General features: G+C 39.5%; 1 protein-coding gene across 23 annotated transcripts in view; it reads right to left on the minus strand.

Moving 5' to 3' along the window:
* Window positions 1-19,897, minus strand: part of PEAK1 (pseudopodium enriched atypical kinase 1) — a 303,571-nt gene that overhangs the window by 21,491 nt on the left and 262,183 nt on the right. For all 23 annotated transcript variants that reach the window (XM_050799933.1, XM_050799946.1, XM_050799923.1 and 20 more), the window contains one exon: window positions 3,220-3,965. In XM_050799933.1, coding sequence (XP_050655890.1) covers window positions 3,220-3,965 — 746 coding nt within the window. The remainder of the gene's footprint in view (window positions 1-3,219; window positions 3,966-19,897) is intronic.

Here is a 19,897-nt window from a genome sequence, read left to right on the forward strand (position 1 = left end):
ACACTCATTAGACTATTCTAAATTCCCTTAGTATGGGAAGGGAATTTAATAAGACAAACAAAAAAGTTGTTTGTGTGGGCCAACTGGTGGTGTCTTTTGCTTTTCTCTGCAAAGGCAGGGTTCACAGAGCCCTAATAGTTTATTCCTCTAAGGTTGTATAATCAATTGGGCACTTCTGGAAATACCACAGGGTCTTAAAAGAAACATTTATATTTAGCATTTAGTGTAAAATATCCTTTTCCAACCCTGCCAACAACTCCTACTATATAACCACTGGCCACCTGTTCTTTGGAGATTGGTTTGACATCATTATAAGCAAAGAAATCAATACCAGACCACTGATTTGGGAAAGAGACAAGATTGCAAGGCAATAACACATAAAGTTAGTCAAGCCCTACTTCTCAATTGTTTTGAAAGAACAGATAGTTCAATGTCCCTTTCTGAAACAGGTACTCATCCTGCACTGGTGATTTTGCAGCAATAAGGGCCCAAGATAGATAAGGCACCATAACCTCAATTTATATAACAGGTCTTAAGTGCCATGTAGAATCTCAAAATGCCTTTTTAAACTCATCAGTAATGTATTAACTTGAATCCAGATCCCCTCCTTACAGTTTATCCCTCAATTTAATTTAAAAAGTGTGGGCTGGAGCACACGATTACTCTGCCAGTGACATCAGTCAGTCAACTGGTGTAGATACTGTAACTGCAGAGGGCAGCTAGCTGAAGGTCTGTTTCAAACATACATTCTGTCTTGATAGGTAAGGCCAATCATTTACCTTATCCGTTAATTTGCTAAGATACCATCTGGTCTTTCTAAGCCAAATTAACATGTAAAAGTCATTTAGATATGTTAATTGCTTTTGAACCAGTGAATAGAATCAGTAAAAAGGGACTATGGGAATGGAGAACACTACCTTAAGTTTACACAGGGCTTTGTGTTTTTCAAAAACCTTTCACATGCATTATCTCACTTGATCCTACCCCCACTGTAAACATCTGAAAGGAGGAAACTGAGGCTCAAAGATCGTTGCTTTTGTAATGTAACCTAGGGAAGAAGGTAGTGGGTAGTGAATGAAATGAACACTTATTAGGGACATTTTGTTCTCTTTTAACCAAACAACAGTTCCATAAGATGGGTGCCATTATTGACAAAGCTACTAAGAGGCAGAACCAGGATCTGAACCCAAATCTTTTGGACTTCAAAGTCGACACTTTACTTATTATATTGATGAAACCTATGGCTTTCTGTTAGAGTGAATGTAACTGGGCAATAATTCTTGACATCAAGAGTTTAGCTGTCTTGAAGAAGTGGGTTTTCTGAAATAAGCAATCTACATGTAAGAAATTGGTAAGTGGCACAATGGACAAAATGCAGCTACGGAGTCAGAAATATTTGTGATTAAAACTCAGCTCTGGCAGGGCCTAGTGGCTCATGCCTGTAATCACAGCACATTGGGAGGCCGAGGTGGGCAGATTGAGACCATCTGGCCAACATGGTGAAACCCCATCTCTACTAAAAATACAAAAATCAGCCGGGCATGGTGGCCCATGCCTGTAGTCCCAGCTACTCGGGAGGCTGAGGCAGGAGAATCGCTTGAACCCAGGAGGCAGAGGCTGCAGTGAGCCAAGATCTCGCCACTGTACTTCAGCCTGGCAACAGAGGGAGACTCTGTCTCAAAAAACAAAACAAAACAAAACAAAACAAAGCAAAACAAAACAAAGCAAAACAAAACAACAACAAAAAACTCATTTCCACTACTTGCTAGATGTGTGATCCTAACCAAGTCAGCTTACTTCTTGGAGCTTCATTTTCCTCATATGTCAAATGGAGAAAAATATCTTAATCTCATAAAGTTGATGTGAAGATTAAATTACATAACAAAAATAAAGTTTCAGGCACATCAATAAACATTAGTTATCCTCCTCTATAAAAATGTTTCTCTAGGGAGCAAAGGAGTTACAGAGAAGAGGTAGACAAGCATTTCTTAGCTGGTAGAGAGTAAAGTCAGAAACATAAACCATGTATGGTGGCTCCTGCCTGTAATCCCAGCACTTTGGGAGGCCAAGGTGGGAGGATCACTAGAAGCCAGGAGTTTGAGACCAGCCTGGGCAACATAGTGAGACCACCATCTCTACCAAAAACAAAAAAATTAGTCATGTGGTAGTGCACAGCTGAGGCTGCAGTGAGCTATGATCATGCCACTGCACTCCAGCCTAAAAAAAAGACAGAAACATGCAGTGAAAGGTACATAACAGACCTCGTATTTATATGTAGCCCTTGCAAAAAGCAAAGCTCAAGGGTTACCTACTTTTTTTTGAATACAGGGTCTCACTTTGTTGCCCAGGCTATAGTGCAATGACCTGATCATGGCTCACTTCAGCCCTGACTTCCTGGGCTCAGGTGATCCTCCCACCTCAGCCTCCTGGGTGGCTGGGACTACAGGCATGAGCCACCACATGTGGCTAATTTTTTTCTATTTTTTTTTTTTGTCATGTTGCTGAGGCTGGTCTCGAACTCCCGGGCTCAAGCTATCCACCTGTTTCGGGATCCCAAAGTGCTGGGATTACAGCCGTGAACCACCACGCCTGGCCAGGTTACCTACTTTAAAAAGACTTCTTTGGCAGGGCACGGTGGCTCACGCCTGTAATCCCAGCACTTTGGGAGGCTGAGGTGGGTGGATCACCTGAGATCAGGAGTTCGAGACCAGCCTGGCCAATGTGGTGAAACCCCATCTCCACTAAAAATACAAAAATTAGCTGGGTGTGGTGGCAGGTGCCTATAATCCCAGCTACTCAGGAGGCTGAGGCAGGATAATCACTTGAACCTGGGAGGCGGAGATTACAGTGAGCTGAGATTGCACCATTGCACTCCAGCCTGGGCAACAAGAGCGAAACTCTGTCTCAAAAAAAAAAAAAAAAAAAAAAGACTTCTTTGACTTCTAGAGTTTGGGTTAAGGTACCTCCAAGATCCCATAGAATTCTTGTTTACCTCTATCTTTGCATGCAGTATACTGTTGTAATTCTGTTAAGTTACACATCTGTTTTCTCTAAATAATAAATAAGCCCCCTGCTTAATCCAGCATCTGGTAAGAGGTAGATGCTCAATAATTTGCTGAATGGAGGAATGAAGGAAAGAAAGGAGAAAAACAGAATGAATGCATCCCAATAACAATGTACTGGTTAAGACTTAACATGAGATTTATAATATTTTCTTACCTTGACTGCATAGTTATTAAGTGGATCTTTTGCATATGAAGCAGTATAGTAAACTGCATCACCTGCCTCACAACAGGGTTTATCGCTGGTTAGCCTGAAGTCTGACCAGCTGTCCACTCCAAAACGGAGCTGGTCTTTCTGCCCAGCCATGAAAAGGTCTTCGCATTTAACAGCCAGTTTCTTCAAGGCATCTGTATGAAGGCTTCGGATTTTACCCACTACTTCCTCCCGATTCTCAAGTCCTCGATAAAGTGCTTGTCTCTGTGGCTTCTGGATGCCTCGGCCCTGTCTGCAAGAGGGCCCACGCCGGCTAGAGAGGGATTCCATGCTGTTGGAAAATCTATCCTTAATACTGAGAGTGGTTAAGCTGGAAATGCTGTTTGCTGCTGAGGGGACAGGTCTCTCCTTGTGCAATGGCCTTTCCAAGGAGTCGTAAGACTCAATGTCCAGTCCTTTGAGTTCATAGCTGATGGAAGAACCAGCACTGCTGGCATCCCAGTTGGGGTCGATATCATAGGTGGGATTAGCCATGACACAAAGACTACTTTCCATGGATTTCTGGAGGTCCTTGGAGATTGGCTCTGTATTGGCTCTTATGATCATCTTCTTTGGCAGTGGGGGTGGTGTAGGTTGGGAAGCATTGGGTGCTTCTTGGTCTGTTTTCCCTCCAAAGGCAATGGCATCATCCACAGCTCCCTTGGGCTGTCGTGGCTGCTTGGGAGGTATCATGGCTGCTCTAGATTGCCCTGTATTGTTTTTAAAGCAATAAAAAGGAAAGAGTAAGTAAAGTTTTCAATCTCATTTTATAACTGAAACTTAAGCAGAAATGAGTGAGGTAACCATGGGAATGTAAGAATAAGTCAACTCTTTAGTTCAAAATGGGAAAAGAGAACAACCAAAGAACAAATACCTAAACATTGAAGTATCCAAGCCTTGGTGGGAACAATAAATATGCATAATATCTTGGCCCTGTCCAGGAACAGGGCACTGGTTTGGGTGATGAGTTTTTTTTCCAAAAAGGAAACCAGATTCTCCAGTCCTACCCTTCAGAGTGCTGTATTCACCACACCAGAATATTAAGGAATGACAGACACTCAAATATACTTGGATTGTGACAGAGTAGAGATGATAGCATTGTGGATAAAGAAAATACTTGGGAGCATTATTACAAACAGAATTGAAACTAGCAATGCGACCATTAGACAGGGGCTCAGAAGATAGTATTCTGTTCTTTTTATTCCAAAGTTACATTGTATTGTATATAGTACTTGTCAGATATATAACATTTTCCAACACATGAAAACAATTTCAAAAGCAATGATATTTATTTTACTATAGATATGGATTCTGACATTGCTTAAACTGGTCTACATATAAGATTCCTGTGATTGTAGTAAGGGGAATGGTGTATATGAGCAGTCAACTTCTGTTCTGAACACTAATTCCCAAACTCTTATGTGATTCTCTTTTATTTTGGTGGGCATATACATTGTGATTTGACAGATACAATCTTTCAACGTCTTTTATAAGTCCTAGTTAGAGAACAATTCATCTCTGCTTAGTTTCCAGCATTTATGATTAGAAAAAGATAAAACACATGTGTGTTTGAATACACCTTCAGGATTTATTGTATAATAGAGAGAAAACATTATTTTTTAAAGACAGAGAAATATACACAAAACTTCCATAAAGGCTATTAAAATTAGTCTTGTTATTAAAATGAGGTCTCTACTCAAGATTTCAGAGTTATAAGGCTCTGTTATGGGTTGAATTATATCCCCCCAAAAGGTATGTTGAAGTGCTAACCCCTGGTACCTATGAATGTGACCTGTCAGATGTTTTTGTAGATTTAATAGTTAAGATGAGGTCATTAGGATAGGCCCTAATCCAATATGACTGATGTCCTTATAAAAAGAAAAACCACGATGTGAAGACAGGGACAGAGAGGGAAAACACCACATGACATTGGAGGCAGAGTCTGGAGTGACACAGGTGCAGACTAAGGAATACGGAGGATTGATGGCCACTACCAGATGCCAGACAAAGGCAAGAAAGGAATCTACCCAGTGTTTTAGAGGGAACACAGACCTGCTGACACCTTGATTTCAGACTCCTAGCCTCCATAACTGTGACAGAATATATTTGTGTTGTTTTAAGACACCCATTTGTGGTACTTTTTCACAGCAGCCCTAGGAAACTCATACATTCTCCTACTGATGTTCATATAGAGTAGAAGGTGCTGGATGGTGCTGAGGATGATAATGAATAGGGGTGGTGGTTTTGTTTTGTTAAAATCATGTCCTTGTAGCATGTCAATGGTAAGCACCAATATAATCTGGGATTGTAATAGTAAGTGTTGCTTATGATAGGGATGAGTTCTGAGAGAGTTAGGCAATCTCATCATTATGCAAAAATCATAAAGAGTGTACTTACACGAACCTAGATGGTACAGCCTACTACACACCTAGGCTATATGGTATAGCCTACTGCTTGTAGGCTACAAACCTGTACAACATGGTACTGTACTGAATACTGTGGGTAACTGTAACACAATGCTAACTACTTGATATGGTTTGGTTGTGTCCCCACCCAAATCTCATCTTGAATTCCCACATGTTGTGGGAGGGACCCAGTGGGAGGTAATTGAGTCAGCACAGGTCTTTCCCATACTGTTCTTGTGAGAGAGAATAAGTCTCATGAGATCCGATGGTTTTAAAAAGAGGAGTTCCCCTGCACACGTTCTCTCTCTTTGCCTGCTGCCATCCACATACGGTGTGACTTGTCTTCCTTGCCCTCTGCCATGATTGTGAGGCCTCCTCAGCCATGTGGAACTGTAAGTCTAATAAACCTCTTTCTTTTGTAAATGGCCTGGTCTCGTGTATGTCTTTATCAGCACTGTGAAAATGGACTAATACAGTAAATTGGTACCAGTAGAGTGGGGTGTTGTTGAAAAGATACCCAAAAATGTGGAAGCAACTTTGGAACTAGGTAGCAGGCAGAGGTTGGAACAGTGTAGAGGGCTCAGAAGAAGACAGGAAAATGTGGAAAAGTTTGCAACTTCCTAGAGACTTGTTGAATGGCTTTGACAAAAGTGCTGATAGTGACATGAACAATAATGTTGAGGCTGAGGTTGTCTCAGATGGAGATGAGGAACTTGTTGTGAACTGGAGCAAAGGTGACTCTTGTTATGTTTTAGCAAAGAGACTGGCAGAAATTTGGCCCTGCCCTAGAGATTTGTGGAACTTTGAACTTGAGAGAGACGATTTAGGGTATCTGGTAGAAGAAATTCCTAAGCAGCAAAACATTCAAGAGGAGACCTAGGTGCTGTTAAAGGCATTCAGTTTTATAAGGGAAGCAGAGCATAAAAGTTCAGAAAATTTGGCTTGGTGTAGTAGCTCATGCCTGTAATCCCAGCACTTTGAGAGGCTGAGGCAGGTGGATCACTTGAGGTCAGGAGTTTGAGACCAGCCTGGCCAACATGGTGAAACCCTGTCTCTACTAAAAATGCAAAAATTAGCCGGGCGTGGTGGCAGACACCTTTAGTCCCAGCTACTCAGGAGGCTGAGGCAGGAGAATTGCCTGAACCTGGGAAGTGGAGGTTGCAGTGAGCCGAGATCATGCCACTGTACTCCAGTTGGTGACAGAGCGAGACTCCGTCTCCAAATAAATAAATTAATTTAATTAAATATAAAAATCAGAAAATTTGCAGCCTGACAATGCGATAGAAAAGAAAGTACCATTTTCTGAGGAGAAATTAATCCCCAAGACAATGGGAAATATTTCTCCAGGGCATGTCAAAGGTTTTCACGGCAGCCCCTCCCATCACAGGCCCGAAGGCCTAGGAGGAAAAAGTAGTTTCCTGGGTCAGGCCCAGGGTCCCTGTGCTGTGTGCAGCCTAGGGACTTGGTGCCCTGTATCTTGACCACTCCAGCCATTGCTGAAAGGGGCCAATATAGAGCTCAGGCTGTGGCTTCAGAGGGTGTAAGCCCCAAGCCTTGGCAGCTTCCATGTGGCATTGAGCCTGTGAGTGCACAGAGGTCAAGAATTGGGGTTTGGGAACCTCTGCCTAGGTTTCAGAGGATGTATGAAAATACTTGGATGCTGAGGCAGAAGTTGCTTGCAGGGGTCGGGCCCTCATGGAGAACCTCTGCTAGGGCAGTGTGAAAGGGAAATGTGGGCTCGGACCCCCCACACAGAGTCCCTACTGGGGCATTCCTAGTGGAGCTGTGAGAAGAGGGCCACTGTCCTGCAGATCCCAGAATGGTAGATCCACTGACAGCTTGCACCATGCATGTGGAAAAGCCACAGACACTCAATGCCAGCCCCTCAAAGTAGCTGGGAGGGAAGCTATACCCTGCAAAGCCACAGGGGTGGAGCTGCCCAAGACCATGGGAACCCACGTCTTGCATCAGCATGACCCAGATGCAAGGCATGGAGTTAAGGGAGATCACTTTGGAACTTTAAGATTTGACTGCCCCGCTGAATTTCAGACTTGTGTGGGGCATGTAGCCCCTTTGTTTTGGCCAATTTCTCCCATTTGGAATGGCTGTATTTACCCAGTGCCTGTACCTGCATTGTATCTAGGAAGTAACTAACTTGCTTTTGATTTTACAGGCTCATGGGTGGAAGGGACTTGCCTTGTCTCGGATGAGACTTTGGACTATGGACTTTTGAGTTAATGCTGAAATGAGTTAAGACTTTAGGGGACTGTCGGCCTGATAGGTTTTGAAATGTGAGGACAGAGATCTGGGAGGGGCAAAGGGTGGAATGATATGGTTTGGCTGTGTCCCCACCTAAATCTCATCTTGAATTCCCATGTGTTGTGGGAGGGACCTGGTGGGAGGTAATTGAATCACAGGGGCAAGTCTTTCCCATGCTGCTCTCATGATAGTGAGTAAGTCTCACAAGATTTTAAAAAGAGGCTTTTAAAAGAGGAGTTCCCCTGCACAAGCTCTCTCTTTGCCTGCTACCATTCACGTCAGATGTGACTTGCTCCTCCTTGCCTTCCTCCATGATTGTGAGGCCTCCCCAGCCATGTGGAACTGTAAGTCCAATGAATCTTCTTTTGTAAATTGCCCAGTCTTGGGTATGACTTTATCAGCAGTGTGAAAATGGACTAACACACTACTTGTGTATCTAAATGTAGAAAAGGTACAGTAAAAATACAGTATAAAAGATAAAAAAATGGTATGCTTGTATAGGGCACTTACCATGAAAGCAGCCTGCAGGACTGGAAGTAGCCCTGGGTGAGTCACTGAGTGAGTGGTGAGTGAATGTAAAGGCCTTGCATATTATTAGCATACACTACTGGAGACTTTATATATACTGTATACTTAGGCTATACTAAATTTATTTTAAAAATTTTGATTTTAATTATTATTAAGTTTAATTCATTATTGATGAATTAACCTTAGTTTGCTGTAACTTTTTAACTTTATAAACTTAAATTTTGTTTAACTTTTTGAGTCTTATAGTAACACTTAGCTTAAAACACATTGTACGCTGTTTAAAAATATTTTTTCTTTGGGCCAGGCACGGTGGCTTATGCCTGTAATCCCAGCACTTTCGGAGGCCAAGGAAGGCGGATCACTTGAGGTCAGGAGTTTGAGACCAGCCTGGCCAACATGACGAAACTCTGTCTCTACTAAAAATACAAAAATTAGCCAGGCATGGTGGTGCATGCCTATATTCCCAGCTACTCAGGAGGCTGAGGCAAGAGAATCACTTGAAACTGGGAGGCGGAGGTTGCAGTGAGCTGAGATTATACCACTGCACATTAGCCTGGGTGACAGAGCGAGACTCTGTCTCAAAAAAAAAAAAATTTTTTTTTTCTTTGTGTCTTTATGCTACAAATCTTTCTCTATTTAAACACATTTTATTTATTTTTATTTATAAAACTTTTTGTTAAAAACGAAGACACAAACACACATATTACTAGTCCTAACCCCTGGTACCTGTGAATGTGACCTTATTTGGAAATAAAGCCTTTGTAGATGCAATCAAGTTAAGATGAGGTCATTAGAGTGGGCCCTAATCCAGTATGACTGGTGTCCTTATAAGAAAAAACACCATGTGAAGACAGCGACAATGATGACAAAGGCCTACACAGGGTTAAGAATATCAATATCACGGTCTTCCATCTCCACATCCTGTCCCACTGGCAGGTTTTCAGGGGCAGTAACACACATGGAGCTGTCATCTCCTAAGATAACAATGCCTTCTTCTGGAATACCTCCTGCAGGACCTGCCTGAGTCTGTTTTACAGTTAACTTTTTAAAAATAAGTAGGAGTACACTTTAAAATTATGGTAATAGTACAGAAAATGCATAAACCAGTAACACAGTAGTTTATCACAAAGTATTATGTACTATACATAACTGTATGTGCTATACTTTTATATGACTGGCAGCGCAGTAGGTTTGTTTACACCAGCATCACCACAAACATGTGAGTAATGCCTTGCACTATGATGTTACAATGGCTGTCACTAGGTGACAGGAATTTTTCAGCTCCATCATAATCCTATGAGACCAGTGTTGTTTGTGCAGCCCACTGTTGACCAAAACATCATTATATAGCACATGACTATATCCATTTCCCATGCACACCATTTTCTTCAAGAATATCTGAGAATTTATATAAGCTACAGCAATATATACAGCAAACTCAATGACTTCTTTTCTCCACCCATGCCATGTAGTAATATTTTTATAAGGAATAGAACTATATTAAATATAAACAAACAACAACACACACATATACACATATATAATATACATATAATATATATTGTGTGTATATATATATTTAGAGGGAGGGACGGGGAGAGAGAGCAGGAGAGTAAGAGAAGAGAAAAAAATATGAGAATGCTAAGCTTCAAGACGGTCTGAGCTTTTGTTTTATTCATTGCTGTAATCTCTGTGCCAATAACAAGGTCTAGATAGAATCAATAATAACCATTTCTTGAATGAAGGAAAAAATATTTACTACTGAAAGAGAGAAAGTAGTAAAATTGTATAGATACCTATAATAATAAGGAAAGAAATTGAATTAGTATTTTAAAAAATTCACACAAAGAAAAACCCAGGACCAGATGGCTTCACTGATGAATTCTACCAAATGTTTAAAGAAGTATTAAGACCAATCTTTAGAAAACTTTTCCAAAAAATAGTACAGGAGAGGGAATGCTTCCCAACTTGAATTCAATGCAGCCAATATTACCTAAATACTAAAACTAGACAAAGACATAAAAAGAAAACTAGAGACTAATTTCTTTTACGAATACAGATGTGAAAATCTACACAATATGCTAGCAAACAAAATCCAGCAACATATAAAAAAAGATTATACACCACGACAAGGTGGGATTTATTCCAGAAATGCAAGGTTGGTTTAACATCTGAAAATCCATCAATGTAATATACCATGCCAACGGAATAAAGGGGAAAAAAAGTTCATATAATTACCCTTAATAGATGCAGAAAAAACGTTTGATAACATCAAACACCTTTCCATGATAATAACATTCAATGAACTAGAAACAGAAGAGAACATCCTCAGCCTGATAAAGGAAAGGGCATCTTTGTAAAAGAGCTAACATCATAGTTATTGATAAAAGACTGGAGTTTCCCCCATATCAGGAAGAAGATAAGGATTTGCATTCTTGCCATTTCTTTTTTTTCTTTTTCTTTTTCTTTTCTTTTCTTTCTTTCTTTCTTTCTTTTTTTTCAGACAGGATCTCGCTTTGTCACCCAGGCTGGAGTGCAGTGGCACAATCTTGGCTCACTGCAGCCTCGACCTCCCAGGCTGAAGTGATCCTTCCACCTCAGTCCTCCAAGTAGCCAGGACTACAGGCATGCACCACCATGCCCAGCTAATTTTTTGTATTTTTCATAGAGACAGGGTTTCACCATGTTGCCCAGGTTGGTCTCAAACTCCTGAGCTCAAGTGATCTGCCTGCCTTGGCCTCCCAAAGTGGTGGGATTACAGGTATGAGCCACTGCACCTTGCCCATTTCTATTCTACATTGTACAGGAGGTTCTAGTCAGGGATATTAGGAAAGAAAAAGAGATAAAGACATCCAGATTGGAAAGAGGAAAGTAAAACTCTCTTCATTCACAGATAATACAATCCTGTATATTGAGAAGCATAGGGAATCGACACACAAAAAAACTATTAGAATGAATATACCAGTTCAGCAAGGTTACAGGATACAAGATCAGCATACAAAAACCAATTCATTTCTATACATTATAAATGAATGATCCAAAATAAAATTAAGAAGACAATTCTATTTATGACACCATTAAAAAGGATAAAGTAACCAGAAATAAACCTAACAAAACTAGTTTAAGACTTGTACTTTGAAAACTATAAAGCATTGCTGAAACTAAAAAGCAAATGGAAAGACATCTTATGCTCATGGATCAGATACTTTATATTGTTAAAATGGAAATATTCTCTAAATTGATCTACAGATTTAATGTAATTCTTATCAAAATTCCAGCAGACTTCTTGCAGAAACTGGCAGGCTCATCCTAAAATTCATATGGAAATACAAGAAACCTAGAGTAGTCAAAGTCCTTAAAAAGAATAATACACTTTCCTATTCCAAGTTATTACAAAATTATAGTAATCAAGAGTATGTGGTACTGGCATAAGAATAGAAATATAGATGAATGAAATATATTTGAGAGTGCAGAAGTGAACCCTTATATTTAAGGTCAATTGATTTTTGACAAGATTGCCAAAACAATCCAACAGGGAAAGAACAGTTTCAAGCAAAATAATGAAATTGAATCCCTACCTCACACTATACACAAAACTTAACTAAAAATGTATGAAAAATTTAAATATAAGAGCTAAAACTAAAAAACTCCTAGAAAAAAAGTAGGAATAAATCTTTGCAACCTTGGGTTAGGCAATGGTTTCTTAGATATGATACCTAAAGTATAAGTAACAAGAGAAAAAGTAGATTGGAAGTCAATAAAAATTATAAACTTTTATGCCTCAAAGGACATCTTCAAGAAGGTAAAAAAGACAACTCACAGAATGGGAGAAAATATGTTCAAATTACATAACTGATAAGAGACTTACATTAAGAAAATATATGGAACTCTTTTGAAAAAGACAAATAACCCAAGTAAAAATGGGTAAAAGATTTGCATAGCTATTTCTTCGAAGAAAATATATAAATGGCCAGTCCATGTGGAAAGATGTTCAGCATCATCACTCATGAGGTAAATGCAAACTGAGACGTCATTTCACATCTACTAGGTTAGCTGTAATAAAACACACAGGCAAGTGTTGGTGAGGATGTGGAGAAATTCAATGTTTATACATTGCCAGTAGGAATCTAAAATGGTGCCACCACCTTGGAAAATATTTTGGTAGTTCCTCAAAAAGTTAAACATACAGTTACTATTTGACCCAGCACTTCGACTCCTGGGTATATACCCAAGACAACTGAAAACATGTCCACCAAAACTTAATATACAAATGTTCACAAGCGGCACATTTATAATAGCCAAAAAGTAGAAACAAACCAGATGTCCATCACCTGATGAATGGATAAATTAAATGTGGTATACAATTGACTATTATTCAGGCATAAGAGGAGTGAAGTACTGATGTATGCTACAACATGGAAAAACCTTGAAATTATACTAAGTGAGAGAAGTCAGTCAAAAATGACCACATATTATATGATTCCACTTATATGAAATTTCCAGAAATATATAAAGTCATAGAGACAGAAAGTAGACTAGCAGTTGTAAGGGGCTGGGGGAAGGGGAGAATGGACAGTGACTGCTAATGGATTTCTGTCTGGGATGATGAAAATGCTCTGAAATTAGACATCAGTGATGCTTGCAAAATTCTGTGAATATACTAAAATTAACTGAACTGCACACTTTAGGAGGGTGAATTTTATGGAATATAAATTATATCTCAATAAAGCAAATCAACAAGCCATTCTTAGAAACAACCATCAATTCAGTTTTCAGTCTTATCTTCTCATTCCTCTGTGCCCTTAACCAAGCACGTAGGGGCTTGGCATTTACTGAATGTTTCCTGTGATGGTGGGGTCTCCTTCCCAAAGCTGTTCCAGCCCTATTTTCTCTTGGCTAATGTGAGATGTCAGACCATGGTTTATTTACAAGATGACAGAAGTATGCTTTGTAATAAATCCTAATTTTTCAGTTGCTGACCTAGACCTTACAGAGATGAAGCACCACGGAGAAGGTTAGAAGCAGTGAATTGCACCAGCTCAGGCCCTATCATCCTTGCCAGACAACTGTGATAATCTCCTATTATTGCTGTCTCCAGTTTTACCTCCCTCACCACACAAGCCACCAGAGAGATGTTTTTCAAACACCAAAGCTGATCATGACACTTCTCTGCTTTAAAAAATTCTTTCCTAAAGATCAAGTTTAAATCTTCAAGCACAGAAAGTGAGCCTTTCATGATCTGGCCCTGGTATACCTGTTTCTCATCGCATTTCCTCTTATATCTTAAGGCAGAGCCACCAAACTACTTGCGGTTTCTCCAGCACTCTTGGCAATTTTATGCTTCCTTTGTGTCTTGTGTCTTTGCTCATGCTGATCCTCTTCCAAGAATAGTTTCCCACTCCTCTCATCTTTAAACATTCTGCTTCTGGGGAATATTTCTTACTCCACTCCCCAGAATTGACCTTTCTTGGGCCCTAAGATAGACCCTGTGAATATTTCTCTTTAAGCACTTACAACCCTCGACTTGTGTTCCTTCCTGAATGCCCTACTGGTTTGCTCATTGAGGGAACGGACTGTGTCTCATCTGTGTACCCAAGACCAAGCAAAGAATCTGGGCTGAGAGCAGAATGGAATACATAAAAAAACTAGAACATGAACCTATTCTTACCTGTTTCAATGTGGGCCCTATAAGAGGCTTTATGGGCAGCCATGTTCTACCCATTTCTCCAAATTAGAAGAAACAAAAATAATCACGGACATAAGATAAATGGAGAATTCCAAAAGTACCTTTTTTTCTTTTATAACCTCAGAACTGACAAAGGACAGAAGGTCTATCATCATCATCAGCTCTTTAATGCTTATCAGAGGAGGTGAAGAACGGCTGATCATGTGACTTTCTGCCAGCCAGAGAATAAAGTTCAAACTCCTCAGCAAGTTGGTCAAGGCTCTCTGTCTTATCTACCACTATTTCTCATCAACCCTTCCTACAAATCACTCATTTCCTGTTAATATGTTCCATGTTTTTATTTTTACATTTTTGCCTTAGCTTGGGTGTCTGTCCTTGGCCTAGCTCAAATGGCACTTACCAACTGAAGCCTTCCTTACTCTCTACTCCTCCACCTCAAACTGGAAGCCATCGCTTCTTCCTTTGTGTTCTCTTAGCATTTTTTGCTCTACTAGAGCATTTTTAGCCTTTTATAAAGTGTGTGTTTTTACATCCCCTCAGAACCTGATGTGATGTAAGGTACACAGCAGGTGTGAAATAAGTGGCTGGACTGAGGGACAGAGTCAACAGAGTTGGTCATCAATTCAAAATGGAAATGGACAGCCAAAGTAGCAAGGAAATAAAGGTAAGTAACGTGGCTTCTCTTCCCAAATAGCAGGATATGATCTCCTGGGAGCTAAGGAGATTTCCACATGAGAATCAGAAACTTATGCGTTCCAAATGAAACCACAAACATTCCACAGCCCATGTAAGTAGGTCAAGCCATTCTCCTAAGTCTAAAACTGGTTTGTGCTTTTAGTTTTTTTCCTCCAAGAAAGACAAGTTCTCCTAACTGAATTCCAATCATTTCGGCCAATGTTTTAAAAGCTTGGTATCTTAGTTGTTTTTATTTTAAACTTTTAATCCTGTACATTCCTCTCAAGCCCATGGGACCAGACACCAAGCTCAGCTTTCAGCAGGCCTAATATAACATCACATACTCCACATTTTTGTGGCATACCAGTGCTCTAAACAGAAAAAAAATAGATTGTGTTCTAAATCCTGCCTTGCTATATGCTAAAAAAATTCTTTTGGACAAATATGTTTGACTAAACCACACTCAAAACTTACTTTTCTCTTTTTCTGAACTTCCATAATCTACCTCTTTACTTTCTCCCCACTTAAAAATGTCTTCAGGCCGGGCGCGGTGGCTCATGCCTATAATCCCAGCACTTTGGGAGGTCAAAGTGGGCGGATTGCCTGAGCTCAGAAGTTGGAGACCACCCTGGGCAACATGATGAAATCACGTCTCTACTAAAATACAAAAAATTAGCCAGGTGTGGTGGCGTGTGCCTGTAGTCCCAGCTACTCGGGAGGCTGAGGCATGAAAGTCGCTTGAACCTGGGAGATGGAGGTTGCAGTGAGCCATGATCATGCCACTGCATTTCAGCTTGGGCTACAGAGTGAGACTCCATCTCAAAAAAAAAAAAAAAAAAAGTCTTCAGACTGACGGGCCCTATATCATGTTCTGGAAAGCAAACAAATGTTTGCCTGTGACCTGGTAGGTACTCATTACAGTCTTAGGGTGCTGGGGATAAAGAACACTAATAATGACCTGCTTGTGTAGGAGTAGCATGATTTCCTGGTTGATCTCTCTGCCTCCTGTCATCTCATAGGTAGCTCCTAGAATCTTTAAAAACAATCCTGATTGTGCCTCTATTCAAAATTCTTCAGTGGCTCTCCATTTGCTACAAGCAAAAGATATGCCTTTTGTGACCCTCTTCCAGACTCCTCCAAGAAGAGGCTTTCATTAAACCTTTAAATATCTGCATCACAGCAACTATCATGCTCCTAAGAGTCCAGTCCCATGTCTATCTCTCCCAAAGATCAGAAGTCCTTGAAAAATACATTAGTATTCCCAGCACTTAGCCTGGCACCAGGGAGATAGTTGGTGTTCAACAAATGTTTGCTGAATAAAAGCATTAAAGCCCAAATAAATAGAACTTATCTTCCTATTTAAACTGTAATTTCAATCTTCATCCCTAATTTTCTCCCCAGGGCTCAAAACAAGTAATACAGATGAGAAAGAGAAGGGAGAAGACAAAATAAGAGACCATCACCTCCACTAGTGCATAGCGGGGAATACGTAGAGTTTATAAACATAGATGCCACACACCATCACTGTGCAACAGCCTCGTCAAATGAACAGGGTCTCACATTGGCTGAACTTAGTGCTCAGAGCATCATCCCCCTCCAGCAGGCATCAGCAGCTTAGGAGGAAGGGGCCTAATCTACCCAGGCATTATTATTGTGCTGAGGCTTACCATAGTCAAATATAAGCAACAACTAGCAAATCACAGGGGATATCAACTTCATGCCAAACAATAAAATAAACCTGATTTCCAAAGACCACTTTGGGTTTAGCCTCAAATAAACAGATACAAAGACCATTTTAAAGAACGTCAGCGGTATAGCAGCTGGCTGACTTGATTTTTGTAAGTCCTCATTAGTGGAAACCTCTCCCAAAACAGAGATTATTTATTTGGGTGTAATTTATCTATGTAATTTAAATACTGCACTCTCTCAACTAATTCCAATATATGAAAAACTATTTTTAAATGGGAATGCAGCTAACTTCGGGACAGAGTGTATGATTTCTTTTTAAATAGAAATAATTACAATTTTAGGAAGTACAACTGCTCAAACAAATGTTCAAAGCTCTCAACCTCAGTTTTTTTTAAGCATCTAAATGATCTAAAACTGTGCAATTCTTTAGCCCTTGGTTCAGATCATTAGCTATGCAGTGTGTGGAATAATGTCTGCTCAATAATTATTTGTTGAGTAAATGAGTGAATGATAATGTAATCCTCAGAATAATTTTTTTTTAAAAGCTGGCATTTATAATGACATTATTCTATAATTACATCAAGGCCAGCAAAGTAATGACATTCTTTTAAGTATATCCACCCCTTAAAATTTAACACTAACAATCAATATTAATGCCAAAGGAAGTTCTGGAGACAGAAGACTTTTAAGTGTTTTTTTTTTTCAGTATTTGAAGGATAAAGCCTAAAGGAGATGCTCAAAGTAAGTAAAATGAGAAAATGTGCACAGTTTCTTGTGCTGATCTATAGAAAGGAAACAGAGGCATGGTTTACATAATTCCTTAATTAGGAAACCTATGGACGAAGCCTCATATTAGAAAAAGAAAAGCCAGCTGATTAATGGAGCACATAGACTTGAAATTTTCCTAGATGAACTTTCCTGAGCAGAGCCAGATTTTCCTAATCTGGTAATCTTCTAAAGTCAAATCCAAAAGTCATTTTTAGCTCGTTCACTCAAACACATTCTTAGTACCTACTGTGTGTTTTAGATAATGCACTAGGATGTTGGGATGCAGAAAGAGGAACAAGCCAAAAATCGGTTGAATAAAGGGGGATATTATAAGGAATGTAGAAGATATGAGTACTTGGTTACAAAGTGATTGAAGGAGAGCTATTTCATTACATGTTCCTGATTTTAGCAGACTGATAAAGCAAATATGCCACATTAAAAAAACAGTGATCTCTGTCTACTTTGAGATAAACATAGAAACAAAGGGAAAATGTTCGAGGTCTGATTCAAACAAATTTTATTACTTCTTTGGGAAATCATTTTGGGCGACAGATACCCTATAAAATTCAGCTTGGGGTCAGTTAAGGTGTTACAGATCCGAGTTCATTAAGTGATCTTATACTACCACCACCCAGAGTAAAATCACCATTCTGTGAGGGGCAACCTTCTTAAGTTGTCAAGTTGCATAAAGACCAATGTGATTTTTGTGCAACATAGAAGACAATATAAATCCCCCAAATAACACATTCTTTAAAGCAGTGCTGTTCAATAGAACTTTGTGTAACAATGGAAATGTTCTATATCGGCACTAATGCAGTAGCTACTATCTACATATGGCTACTAGGCACTTGAAATGTTGTTAGTGAGACTGAGGAAGTGAATTTTTATCTTTATAAATTTATATTTCAGAAGCCACATATGGCTAGTGGTGACTGTATTGAATCATAATTAATTCAGTTATGAACAAAATAAAGTTTGCATTATTTACATTAAGGACAAGAAGAATGACATCTAAATTAATCCTAGAGGTAGATGCCTAATGTAAAAAAGAAAAATATACGGGTTGCATAAGTCAGTAGCTCTTTGTGGGAATAGTTCAATCACAACTCCTACTGCACCACAGTGGAAGTAATAAGACGGCTGCGAGGGTAGAAAGGACTCACAGGAGATTCTGAAGGAGGGTAATCAAGGCCTATTCCAGTTGAGTTTTTTTTTTTTTTTTTTTTTAAATGGAGTTTTTAAAAACTATACAAGAAATGTGAGAATTACACAAATTGTCCATGTCCCTTTGTTTTGTTGTAATTGGCAGATCTTAAGGAACTGGATCTGCACAGCTATGTTGCTATTTGTCACCTCTCCTCTGTTCCCTGTTAGCTACCTTGGGGATCCTGTAGTCTGCTTTTCATTTCACATCTTTGGTCATGAGTTGTGTAGGAAGCCCACAATTTTTTAGATTTACATTTTGTTGTTCTGCTTATTTAAGCAATCTAATAACATTTTAAATCCTTTCCACTTTACATTTTCTGGCTACCATATCTAACATATTTAAAGGAGAAAGAAGCCAGGTATGGTGGCTCACCCTTGTAATCCCAGTGCTTTGGGAGGCCAAGGTTGGAGGATTGCTTGAGGCCAGGAGCTTGAGACCAGCCTGGGCAACATAGGGAGACTCTATCTCAACAAAAAATATTTAAAAATTAGCCGAGCATGTGGTACATTCTTGTAGACCCAGCTACTTGGGAGGCTGGGAAGGGAGGATCACTTGAGCCCAGGAGTTTGAGGCTGCAGTGAGCTATGATAGTGCCACTGCACTCCAGCCTGGGCAACAGAGAAAGACCCTGTCTCTAAAAAAATTTAAAATTTAAGATATATTTTTTTTTTAAAAGGAGAAAGCAGAGTATATTTTTGGGGAGAAATAAAGGAATTCACAACTAGTAAGGACTTATATGTACCAAGTACTTCTCTGCCACTAGCCCTACAAAGCAGATGTCACTACTCCTTCATTTTGGATGAGGAAATTGAAGCTCAGGGAAGTTAAATAGCCAGCCCACAATCATGCAGGTGGGCAATGACACAGCTGTGATAGAAACCTAAATCCCACTGATCCCCTCAAATCTATCTTTTTTCCTGCTATAGTACATTGCTTCCTAAATCTGCTTCACAGTGTAATTTTCAGAAACAAATTCCACAGTAAAAATGATGGTAAGCGTTGAATTTTTCTCCCTTAGTTTCTTCCACATCTGTCAATCCATCCACTGTCTTATTAAAGAAACAAAGAAAAGAAAAAAGAGAAAGTGATCTTTATGGACTGGTTCTGGAATATTTAAAAGGATCTAAAGCTATTGCATTAGGAGGTTTTGCTGTCTTTTAGTTTTTAAACACACCATTTTTTAAAGTTATCAAGTCTTTAAATCGTAAAACATTACTCAAAGGGGTAGTTTAAACCTGCATGCAAACGACTTGTTGAAAGTATTAAAAAAGGAAAGTTTCAAATGCCATCTAAAATACTTGTTCCATTAGGAAAAATAACAAAATAAAACCCCCTTATCTTACAACTATTGGAGTCAACTTTATTGCCTCTCCAACGAAGCAACTATGTATCATAATGTATCATACCCTATAGAGTCAAGTATAT

The sequence above is a fragment of the Macaca thibetana genome, chromosome 7, assembly GCF_024542745.1.
Source record: "Macaca thibetana thibetana isolate TM-01 chromosome 7, ASM2454274v1, whole genome shotgun sequence".
In the NCBI taxonomy this organism is placed as follows: domain Eukaryota; kingdom Metazoa; phylum Chordata; class Mammalia; order Primates; family Cercopithecidae; genus Macaca; species Macaca thibetana.